We start from the raw sequence: 12727 nt of genomic DNA, 5'->3' as shown, positions 1-12727 counted from the left end.
TTGTTTTTGTTTGGGGTCATTATTTTTTGGCAAGGTTTCACTCTTATCTCAAACTGGCCTGGAACTTGCTAGGTAAGCCGTCTTGACCTGGCCTCATCAGTTTTTTTGGTGCTGGGATTCTGAGCACACACCACCACTCCCAGCTCCGTCCTGATTTTCTAAGATTGAGTGCTCTAGTTTCAGCTCCTTGGGCTTCTTTGGGTCTGGTATCCATCTAGCCAGACTGGAAGCTTCCAAAGCTCAAGGGATTTTAGGAGGAAATATATTACTGCCCTCCCAGAGCTAGCCCCAGGAAGACTCTCCGGCCCCTGCAAATGACCCAACAGAATCCGCCTTTCTAATGAGATTCACTGGCTTCAGCATCGCTCACTTCATCAAATGGTCACTTGTTTCATTGAGCTGAAGGTACCGCTGAGACTACATGGTACTCTGATGAGTAAGTACCACCTTTATCCTCTGAGCCACATGGCCCCACTGTTCTATGTGGGTGAAGGAGGGAGAAAAAAAGCCTGCAGACTATCCAGAAGGTGAGCTAGAAAGGGAGTCCTTGGATTTGAGAACGGGAATCTCAGCCAAAACAACAGACATGTAGGGCTCTATAATTCTGCCTGGATAATTCTTTCCTGGCCTATGCAGTGTAAGGCTCCTTCTTCTGTGCACAAGATGCTAATAGTTGTTAACACTCTTCAACTGTAGCAACACAACTGCCCAATAACATTTGTCCAGACACTCAGGACATCGGTTCTAACCACACTTGAGACCCACTGGTTCAAGGCTATGGTGGAGATGGGGGAGAGAGTAGGGGTTTTTGTTGTTTTGTTTTGTTTTTTTCTCTCTCTTTCCCAGTTGAGGACATCAAGAAGCCACCGTCTCTGAATGAGCTTTTTTCACAGAAGACCAGTGAGAGGTCCCTACCATGCATGAAGTCATGTTCATTCTAGGGCACACAGTGCCACTGCATAGGAATTAGAGCACCCCAGCTTTCATTCTTCCTGTCCAGGACTCACAGCATCTTTCTGGACTTGGTGTTTATAGCTGAGGCCTTATGGCCTAGCCTTCTGCACTGGCATCTAGAGCCTGATAGGTGCAGGCTCACCACATGGGAATTGGTTGTTTCCTTATCATTATTGAACTTTAGGATTCATCTATGTAAATCACACATGTTGAGGTCCTTGCATATGCCAGGGGTGTGTCATGGTGAACAGTCACGGTCTCTATCCTTAAGGAGCTCATAGTACGGTGGAGAACAAACAAGAATCCACAGATCACAAGCTAAGCTGACGGCCAGAGGCAGCCAGTTCTCTGTAAAGCCAATGAAGTTTGAGCTTTGTCCCCCCACTCTCCAACATCCTAATTATGTGGGTATCTACATTCCTGATTATTTTTTTAAATGGATCCCTTTGACAGGTATAGATTCTCATACAGTGTTTGTCCCTGATGGTGTAGACCACAGAGAAAGATTAATGGGCCCTGAGGGAGAAGGGGTAAAATGGGCAACATGGAGAGCTGCAGTCATCACTTCCTCCTTAACAAGGTGCCAGTCACTACACTGCACCTGACCACAGGTGACCCGCATGCCATAGCCTTTCCATTGGTTTGGTAGCCTGAGGGCATCCCTTCCTCTCCCCCATCCGTCCCTTCACCGTGTGGTTTCCGCTAGGTAAAACATAACTACCTCAGTAATAAAAGCCTATGGTGTGGGGGTGGGGAGCACATATATCTTAATTCCTATCTCCCACTTTGTCTCACTGATTCAAGTCACCCTCCCCCCTTCGTAGCAGAAGGAAAACTCCGTATCCCTGCTCTGCCCCTGATCCACCGCCTGGCACCACCCTGTGTGCTGATTTCACATTCTCTCTGCTCCCTCAGGTGTCCTCTGTATCTTGTTTGCCTGCATATTTTGTTTATTTTGCAAGAACAGAAAAACAGTGGTTCAGGCTCCCGAGTAAATAGAATTTCCAGCCTTAAATAAAGGCTTCTCCTATGATACTCTTCGCCACCCAAATGAGAATGGCGCTGTATCCTTGCCTGGGGAAAGAAATTTTCATTTCTAATACTGTCTCTGTCACTTGGGACAGAATGATGTGAAATCCCATTTCAAACCTATAGAGCTCCGACTTTGCAAGGCGCGTTTAGTAATTGGGGTAATACATGAATATGTATTTCCTTAGCCTTGTCCTCACTCTCTGTCCTGACGGTGTTGCCACCCCTCCCATCTGCAGAGGTCTTCCTACATCACAGTATTCCGCTTCAGTCATCAAATTATTTCCTTAGCCCCAAACCTGACATTATAGATGCAAATACGAGCGACTGATAAATATATCTCTGTAGTGATTCACAGAGGCACATGCCTCTGAATAGTTTAGTATTGTTTAAATAACTTCAGCAAATATTGCTCTTGACAGCACAGACTGTAGGGACTATAAGAGGGACTCTAGAGTTCACGGGGATTTATGTTTCGGAATTAGCAAACACTGAGTGAGTGAGGGTTTGGGCCTGAACAACGGTATGTCCCGGTTCAGGTTTGGGAAGCCCCGCCCTAGCTCCTGTTGGAAATGCACAGCGCCTGCATGCCCTGTTGATACAACCCCAGGTGCATCCATCTTGTTACCTCCTCTTCTACATTCTTTTCTGTTGCTGTGATAAATACCGTGACCAAAAGCAAGTTGGGGGGGAACAAAGGGTTTATTTCATCCCGTATTTCCAAGTTACAGTCTGTTATGATGAAGTCAGGAAGGAACAAGGCAAGAACCCAGAGGGAAGACTGCTTGCTATTCTGTATAGCTTTAATTCTGACTAGTGAATGAACTCACAGCCCACAGAGTACACAGGAGGAACCATGGAGGATGCTGGGAAGCTGGCTTGCTGTCTGGCTCATGCTTAGCCGTCTCTCTTATGCATCTTATGCAGCCTAAGGAATAGCTCCGCCTTTTTACATCAGTAGAGACAAGATAACTCCTCACAGAAAGGCCCACAGACCACACTCTTGTACACAATTCTTCTACTGAGGCTTCTCTCGGATGACTCTAGATTGTGTTAGGTTGACAAAGCCAAGCAAGACAGCTAAAGACATCTACAGCACCCTCAGCTCTTACCTTCACCAATACAGTGACCTAAGGGTTTCCTGTTCTACTCCTGGATTCTGCAGTTAGTTCCTCACCTAAGGAAGTATGAGTGCACATGCAAATCCATACATGTTCAAATACAGTCATATTCCCTTTTGACGTTCCTTCTGAAAGAAGCCACTAGGAAAATAAAAAGCCACAGGCTGGTGAAAAATATTTGCACGATGTATATATCTAATAAACGAATTGTTTCCAAACTGTGTATGCCAAGAACTCTTTAGCAACAAAAGAGCAGAATCAATAACCCAATTAAGAGCTGACCCAAAGTGTTATGTGCTGGAAAGGATGAAGCCAGGCTCCTGACAGGGCTGGTCTTGCTTGGCATCTGAGACCTCAGCTTCCATGATGTTCCTTGTGTTTCTAACTGACGGGCCTTTGTTTCTTCCTGACATACTGAAGCCTGCTCTACCACCCTGCCTGGGGTGCTCACACAGTAACGTTTGTGGTGAACAACTGCCTTCTAGGTGGTTGGAGTCTCAGTAGCCACACCTGCTTTTGTACCAGGCGTGGGAACCCTGACTTTGGATCTCAAGCAGGCTTGCCAGGCAGAAGCAGTGTGCACCGTTGTTGCATTTTGCTGCTAGAGAGCAAGTGTGTTCTGTGGAAATCCCTGCCCTAGGGAACACTTCAAAGCCTGCACCTGGATTCCTTCAAGCTCCATCTGCTGAGGCTTTGCCCTGCTGCGTCCTTTGGTTGTAATAATTATCACCATGGTATAACTGCCTCTGAAGCAGGAAGTCCTTCAGGCAGGTCACCTAAAGTGGAACACCAGCCCAAGACACCTTACAAAAGGGAACATACTAGTGACAAGTAGTGCCGTGACAGAAAAAGGTACTCCACACCATCTGATATTGGAAAAATCAAAAGCTACCCCAAAATGAGTCATCAGGCTACACCTACTAGAAGGGGAAAAGTCAACCAGCAATTCAACTCTCGAGAATCTAGCGAAATTCAGACAGATCCACTCAGACCTCTAATATGTCTGTGGTATTATTCATCAAGGAAAGGAAGATAAATGACTTGTGTCCATTTGGTGGAGAAACAAGTATATTAAATCCACTCAATCAAATACTGTGTTGGCTTTCCGGATAACAAATACCTAAGAAATCTAATATAAAGGCAGAAGGCTCCATTTTTGTCTCCATTTCTGTCCTAGGTTTTCAGACTTGGCAGCCAGTGTCTTTACCCACCTGTGCCTGCCTGTCTTGTAGTTTACTGGTTCTTTGTTCAATACGATCTACTCTGCTCTTGATACTATCTCTTCTTTTTTTTTTTAATCTCACTTGTGTGCTTTTCAGCTCAAGATATTCAGAATCATTTTTTAAATTCCTTCAATCTCTGGTCAGTTTCTCTTACAGAATACTGATTGCTTCTCTGTGTTTTCTTGAAGTTCCCTGTGTCTCCTTAAGACAGCCTTGTTGAGCTCTTTGCCTGGAGGTTTGTTCTTATTGATTGTTATATTGTCAGTTCTGGGTGCCTTATTTTGTCTTGAGCAAAGTTGTTCCCCGGACGTTGCTGTTTAGTGGAGCGTGTTGCCAGCTGTGAATGGAGGGCCAGGGTGTTCACTCCAGCTTCCTTTGTGCCTTTTCTAGAAAGTCTAAGTACACTGCTTATTTTCTCCCTGAAGAAGTAAGAGTTTTCTGCTCTTTCAGCAGCAGATCACACCCTGAGCCCATGGCTAGGATGTTGTCAGTATTTCAGCACTAGAGGGCATCCCAAGCCCAAGCTTGTCCCCCAATCTAGAACTGATACAGTGTTCTGAATGAACCAGGGGAATGTGTAAGAATGTCCATGCCTGCAAGTCTCCACTTGAGGGCATCGTGGGGGGGGGGGGTCCTTTTCACAGTCACTGACCTATAGTCAGGAACCATAAGATAACTCTGGACCTCACCGTGAAGGGATGGAACTTGGTGCTACTTCCCCGCCCCCAACACATGGAAAATTATTCTGGGTTGTGCTAGCTGGATTCCAGGGTAAATCTGGCACACAGTTTGATAGCTTTTGAGTGTTGGGTCATGCCCAAGAGCCACAGGTCATGAAGACCAGCGCAACACAGGGACAGAACCAAGCTTTGCACTGCTCTGACCTGCCCCCCGCTGGGCAGTACTTACGATTCATGTGACTGCAACCAGCCACAGGCGATCCCCATCAGAACAGATCTTTATCTGGCTGGAGCAATGGGTCTCCTTGGCAGGGTAGGTCCAGGTCTCTATCTGTGGGCTCTGGCCAGAAGATGGGACCTGTTGAGATCTGCCCAGTGTGGGGTTTCACACACACACACACACACACACACACACACACACACACACGCACATTAATTTCCAACCTGGGGTCCTGTTCCTGTTCTGGCAGTTGAAATCTTTCTGTGCTGTGCTGCTGAGATCTGGGAGGTAGGATGGGAGCAGCTCCATGGCCACGAGGCTGAAGATCAGGGCTCAGTCACGATCACTAGCCTGGAGGCCGAGGCTATGGGCTCTGCTATGTGTTGGGTTGCACATCTTAAGCCTGGGCTTAATTCTTGTTCCCCAAAGTGGAAAGCACCTCTCTGTACTTCATTGCTGAATATGGAAAGGAACAGCAGAGCCAACTTTTCTGCCTGCTTCCTTCATTGTGTCATTTCTTATCATGCAGTCACTGTGATCTTAGCTCGCATGAAAGTTGTTTTGCATATGAGTACTTGCTCAAGTTCATGTTTCTGTGAGAAGACAATTACTCAAGGTCCTGTCATCTTTGTCTTACAGGAATCTGTGACTCAATACTTCAGTGCCTCCCCCATTTCCTCCAGGATGGAGTGCAGGTAACTAGTTACCACCAGCCCTGAGGCTGAGCCACACTTACTCCATTTTCCCTGAAGATTCCATTCTTCCTACAGCGAGTGATATTCCACCTCGGAACAACGAACCTCAGCTCTAGGTCAGACAAATGCCTATTTTTTCCTTCAAAACGTGGTTCTTATGTTGAAACAATGAGCTTGAAGCACACTGTTCCATGTCCGTCTTGTACTAGACATCATCAGCTTCCTTACCATTGCTTCTCACTCACGACAATGTCCTCACCATCCAACAAGTTCCAGGCACCAGGAAAGTGGTCCTCTAGTATTTGCTGAAAGGGTCCATAAGCACATAGTTTTGACAAGCCCTGAGTTCTCTCAACACTAAGCTCATGAATATGTGCCAGCCCCTGACAGGGTGTGGTGAGGAATAGAGAAGAATTCAAAGAAACGGTTACTGCCACAAAATACAGACAGGCTTGCCAGGAGTGCCAAATTAGGTACTTATAGGCACACATGTGAGAAGGCATGTGTTCATTTGGGGTGGTACAAGTCACATGACTGTGAGTGCTCAAAGAAGCAGTGAAAGTAGAAGGGGAAAGTGGGGAGACCAGGGAGATGGCTCAGTGGGTAAAGTGTATGAGGACGTGGGCTTGAGCCCCAGCACCCATGTCAAAAGCTGGATCTGGCTTAAGATTTCACCTATAATCTTAACACAGGGAAATGGAGACAGGAGAATCTGTGACTGACTGGCCAGCCAGTGTTGTGGCATATTTGATCACACTGTGAACCCTGAGATTGTATTATTTAAGAAAACAAACAAACAAACAGTTTCTAGTCGTGGTATAGCTCAGCTTAGCACATACCTTTAAAATCCCTCTGGCTTGAATACACATGTGCCTTTAGTTCAAACCTTTAACTATGAAGACAAAGTCAGTTTGTAGAAGGAAACACCCATGTTTGAAAGTGGTGTTGCCTGTAATCTCAGCACTCAGGGAGTCAGAAGCAGGTGGATCTCTGTGAGTTCAAGGCCAGCCTGATCTACAACAGGACAGGACAGACAAGGCTACACAGAGAAACCTTGTCTCAAAAAACCAAAGGAAAAAAAATAAAAGATAGAAAGTGATGTCTGTTGATTGACGCAAAAAGTGACAAATCAGAGAAATATTTGACAGAATAGGATATGTCCAACTTTCACAAGAAGAGAAAGGAAAGGGTAGCTACTTAAGGTGTTAGCAGAGAATGAGGGGAGACGAGGCAGTTTTATCAGGAGAGTGTCACAGAGACTGGTTGAACACAGGTGAAGACAGAATGATCCAGAGAATGAGAAAGAGCCAGAAGATTAGAACAGATTGCTGGAGTTAGTTTGAAGCCGAGCAGAGCAATTCAGAGGCCAAGAAAGAAGCCAGATTGAATATGTCAGCTGGGAGAGGAGTTTGAGCCAGCACTGCTGAGTTGAACCAGCCAGAGTTCAGAAAGAACAAGAAAGGGCGAGCTTATTAAGCAGTAAGTCTCAAAGGCCGGAAACATTGTAGGCCTAGATTAGATTGTATAGAGGCTAGAAGCTTCCAGGACTAGGCCTAGGTCCCCCAGCAGTAAGCCTGGGAAACACCATTTATATTAAGAGAATAAAACTTACTTTTAAAAGCTGGTCTAGCCAGTCAGTGAGTTCCAGGTTCAGTCAGAGACCCTGAAACAAGAAACAAGGTGGAAAGCCACAGGAGAAGACACCTGACCTTGACCTCTGGCCTTCACAGGCACATACACAGGCATGCACACCCATATATAAAGGTTCACACAAGCAAATACTATACACACACATATAAATAAATCAGATGTTGGTGGGTACAAGGGAAGGGGAAGGGGGATTTAGCACAAAGGATATAAGAAAATGGGCTCAGCTGTGAAGGCAAGGAGGGAAGAGCCACCACACGACATAGGACACACATGCAGGCAGGGCTTGGAGAACATGCCGTGGTCTGATGGCAGAAGGCCACCACTGAGGAAAGGGAGCAAACTAGAGTTTACAGAGGACATAGGTGCCAGCCAGACTCCTTAAACCTTCCTCGTGAGGGCGATACCTCTGAGACATCAAGTGTGTTACCTGAGATCAGACAGACAGGCTACAGCGGGTCTGGGATTTAAACCCAGTCTAATCCCTGAAAGCCAGCTCTGTCCATAACATGTGCGTTAGTCGCTTACGAGACAGAGCAGGAAAGTCAAAGACAAGGAATGATCAAATGCTGCTTGGGAGGTGGTCACTGTTTTGAGTCAGTGAATTCCTGGCCTGCTTTTCATCTTTTCAAGCTCCTCGGTGCTCTGCAGCCTGTTTGAAAGTATGTTTGACTTCTACTGCTTCTGAGGACATAGGATCCAGCCTGGGGCCTTAGGTTAAGCCCAGGCGATCTTGGCCCATCCTTCTGAGGCCAGCTCCTCCTAGCCATGGGTCAGCATGATTTTTCTTTCACTCCCAGGCAAATGCCTCAGAAGATTCAGTCTCAAGCATGCTAGAAATCAATGTGTGTCTGACTAGGGGTCTCCCTTTCATCCCTTCATTGTGTAACTCTATCCCAAGATATCACAAAAATATCACTCTGCCAGGATTTGCTCTTTTTTAAATCTGGTCAGGGCCTTACTAAGGTGCATTAATTATTAACAGCTTATAGATTTTTTTTTTCTGCTTAGAATACACACCGTGTGTTTTCATCTCACATGGGATTCAGTTTCTACTTCCATGCTGATGATGACTTGGGAGGCTTATTTCCTCACAGTGACTCCCCTCTGTTGGCTTATTTATCAGGTCCAGCAGACCAGGGTCCCCACAGAGCCTCACTGACAATAACAGACAAAAACAAGTGGTTAAGATCTGAGGCTTTGGAACCAGACGGAGCTAGACACAAATTCACACTCCAGCCAGTCCTGACTTTCCACCCATGTGACCTAGAACAAGTTAAAAACCAAACCAAAATCAAACAAACAAAAAATAACCTTCTCTCCAAATATCCTGCCCCTTTGAAAGCAAAGACCCAATAGTCTCATCTTACCCAGGATTCTACAGCTTTTAACTTTGCACGAGGACTTTGGTCTTGTTGCCTCCCATCTTTCTTCATCTCTCCTCTTCTTCCAAGGGTCACTGCCTCCTTTCTCTGTCTTCTAAGCAGACCTTAAAAACTCATCCCCACACCCTACGTTACCTTAAAAAGATGATCACGTGACAGGCTTGCTCATCAGATTTACTAACATCTTTTTATTGCTGGAATGGGGGTTTAGATTTTCTTTTTCTTTCTTCCTTCTTTTCTTTCTTCTTCTTCCTCCTCCTCCTTCTTTTCTTTCCCTTCTTTCTTTTTCCTCTCTTACTGTAGCCCAGGCTGGTCTTGAACTCACAAGAATCTTCCCATCTCAGCCTTTTGAATGCTATGGTTACAAGAATAAGTCACTACACTCACCAGAGATTTTTTTCTTGTTTCAAGATGTTCAGGCAGAATAATAGTCCTCTCAAAGGTACCCAGGGACTAACCTTGAGCTGTGCAAATATGTAATTACCATGGCTTAGATAAATGTCTAATATAGAGCCATGTATCAAAAGCTTGGTCTGCAGAGTGGTGTTTTGGGGAAGGTGTGAACCTTTAGGAAGTATGGCTTTGTGGGGAGGTCCTTAGATCATTGCTCTTGACAAAGATCATGATAACGTCCCTTCCTCCTTTCTGTGCCTCCAGTTTGTTCTGTCACATGTTCCTCACCATTGCTGGCTGGGATGCCCACCAGAGGCTCAAAGCCATGGGTCAGTCTGATTTTAGAGTCCAGCCTGTGAGCCATAATAAATCTTTTCTTTTTGTAAATTAATTTTCTCAAGTATTTTGTCACAGGGATGAAAAGCTGCCAAATAGAGTTTATGATAGAGGCCTGAAAATAGGATGGTGGGCAAAATGGACTCATACAATATAATTCTAAACCAGCCAGAGAGTTGAAGATGAAGAAGATGGAGAAGGAGCTAGAGAGCATAGGGAGTAGAGACTGGAAAGTGGGTGACAGGCTCTCCCATAGAGCAAGAGGGATTGTATCTTGATTTCAACTCATGAGACCATGTCAGACTCTGACCTTCAGAGTGGAAGATAATAAGTTCATGTTCCTTTATTCTCAAAAGCATGAGCCCTTGTCTTTAAGAGACACTTCTTGAAATGATACAGTGTCTCATGTTTACTTTAAATGCTTTGAAAAGTGGGGGATGAGACAGAAGAAGCAAGGCTGGCCATGCTTTGATAATTGTAAAAGCTGGGAATGGATCCATGGTGGGTGATTAAATTTTTTTCTTTTTTTTTAAATTTGTTTAATTTTTATTTTATGTGCATTAGTGTAAAGGTGTCAGATCCCTTGGAATTGGCATTACAGACAGTTGTGAGCTGCCATGTGGGTGGTGGAACTTGAACCTGGGTCCTTTGGAAGAGCACACAGCGCTCTTAACCACTGAGCCATCTCTCCAGCCCCCATCATTTTTTCTTTTTATGGTTTGAAATTTTCCATAATAATATAATTTATTAAGCAAAAAGAGTGGGAGAGACACGAAAGAATGGAGGAGAGAAGGGGAAACAAAGAGGGAGAAAAGGCCCTGAAGGGTCTGTCATAGTCTACAGAAATAAATGTCATGTGATTGGTTGAGACATCACCTATATGGAAGGCAGCTGACCCATCTTCTACACAGAAATAAGTGTGTACCCCCACTTAGGAATTACAGACATGGGTGTATAATTTGCACATTTGAATGTGGTGGTGGTAGTGATGGGGTGTGTGTGTGTGTGTGTGTGTGTGTGTGTGTGTGTGTGTGTGTACATCTACTTGTGTGGGGGTCAGAGGACAATTCTCTCTCCTTCCAGGTAGGCTACCAGGATGGAACTCGGGTTGCATCAAATTTATGCACGGAGCGGTTATCTGCTGAGCCATCTCACCCATGTCTGAATATTGATGCACTCAGCAATCAGTGCCCTCAGCCATGTCTCCCCAACACAGTGGCCTCGGGAAAGCCCCCTCTTCCTTTCAGACATTAATCTTGAAGATAGCATGGCGGCAACAGGGGCCCTGGAGGGGGGTCATCCTCCAGAGTGTGGCTCCACAGACATTTTGCCATGCTGCAGGTCTCCAAAGCAGGCGGGTCCCTTAGGGAGACAAGCAGAGACACAGTGATTGAGCCCTCAGGACAGAGGGGTGAGCCATTGGTCCCCTGCATGAAGTGAGGCTCCTGGGGTGGAAGATCTGGCAGAGAGGATAGGGTGATGTTGGTACCCTCCCTAGCATCTTGACAGGGGCATCTGAGGAGAGACAGAGCCTCTGTCTGTTGCAGTGCTCTTGGGGAACTCTAGTTCCAACAGCTGGAGGAGACGCTGAGCCAGCTGCTTGACGATCTAATAGCAGGGGCAGAGGATAGCCTATTTCACACGGCAAACGTGAGGAAGATACTCCCCGTGACTCTGCTCTGTAATCCAACGGAGACAAGCTAAAGAAAGCTTCCTCCTGGTCCTCAGAGGGAGGGCCTGGAGCCCCTCTAAACCCTTCCCCAGAGTCCACAGTGGTTCTCTCTCCTCCCTACCCGCTACAGTCCAGGAGTGTTCCTTGTCCTCTTTGCCCCACTGTACACACACAGGCACTGGCTTGGCCACTGTTGAGCTTGGCACTCTTTGGTCCTCCAAGAATTGGCTGTGAACCTCCACTCCTATTCTTTGGACTAGGGAATGAAGAAAGGCCAGTTAGGGGTATCCTAGTGCATTGCACCTGCCATGAATGAGCCTGCCCATTTCTTCCCTCTCCATGCTGACTCTGCCCTAGACCCCCTTGTCACTTCTTTGATTCTGCCTGTCCTGAAGCTCCCACAAGAGTCCCCCTCCCCTTTAAGGAGCCCTCCTTCACTGCCAGATGCTCCACATCTCTGAAGTTCTGTCCTCCATTGGTCCTCCACTGATTTACATATCACAGCTAACCCTGAGCCACACAGAAGGGCACTTGAAACCAGCTCTACAGAATCCAGCAGGCAGACGAGCCATCAGCAGGAGGAGAACCACCATGGCACCCATAGCTTCCATGGCGCACTTTGCACTTTAGTTTACCAAGTGGATCTTACGGCCCCACGGTGGGGCAGAAGCCAGCAGTACCTCTCCCCCTTGCCTCTTCCTTCACTCCTACATCACCTCTGGCTCAAGCATAGAGGGTGTGGAATTGCCCTCTGTAACATACCCTTTCCATCTCTTTGTCCTCTGGGCCCCACCACTCTGGGGGGTAAGTAGTCAGTGTGCCCATCTTACAGATGTGGAGACTGAGGAACAAAGAGGCTAAGCAACTTACACAGGATCACTCAGTAAGACAGTGGCATGGACTATATCAGGACAGGTGGTCTGCCCTAAAGTCCACACATACAACTGACACAGCTACCAGAAAGGCAGCAGCTATGACTCCCTACAGGCTCATATGTTTACATTCTTGCTTCCCCAGTTGGCAGAGCTGTTTAGGAAAGATTAGGAACTGTTGTCTTTTTGGAGGATGTATGGGTAGGGTATGTAGGAGGCAGGCTGTCAGGTTTCAGAACCCTCCCTTCATCACCAGCACTCTGCTCTGGCTTATGGATCAGATTTGAGCTCTGGACTGCTTCCCCAGGACCATTCTTGACCTCCTGTTGTCATGTTCCCCACCATGGTGGCAACGGGTTCCTATCCTCCTGGAACTGTAAGCCAATAATAAACCCTTCCTTCTCTGGAGAGATGGCTCAGAGGTTAAGAGCACTGGCTGCTCTTCCAAAGGTCCTGAGTGCAGTTCCCAGCAACCACATAATGGCTCACAACCATATAAT

The 12727-nt window shown here is 46.4% G+C and overlaps 1 protein-coding gene across 2 annotated transcripts in view; it reads left to right on the top strand.

Annotated features, from left to right (window-relative positions):
- Nmnat3 (nicotinamide nucleotide adenylyltransferase 3) overlaps positions 1 to 12727 on the top strand; it is a 126174-nt gene that overhangs the window by 110863 nt on the left and 2584 nt on the right. The window contains exon 5 of one of the 2 annotated variants that reach the window (XR_009592352.1): positions 5867 to 5923. Coding sequence is in view for 1 of the 2 variants with exons in the window: in XM_060385456.1 (XP_060241439.1) it covers positions 5867 to 5922 (56 nt within the window). In the remaining variant the exon portion in view is untranslated. Of the gene's footprint in view, positions 1 to 5866; positions 5924 to 12727 lie in introns of those variants that run through there. The other variant, XM_060385456.1, reaches the window with a different exon arrangement.

The sequence above is a fragment of the Meriones unguiculatus genome, chromosome 6 (genome assembly GCF_030254825.1).
Source record: "Meriones unguiculatus strain TT.TT164.6M chromosome 6, Bangor_MerUng_6.1, whole genome shotgun sequence".
Lineage (NCBI taxonomy): Eukaryota > Metazoa > Chordata > Mammalia > Rodentia > Muridae > Meriones > Meriones unguiculatus.
This window is presented reverse-complemented; position numbering and strand designations above follow the sequence as displayed.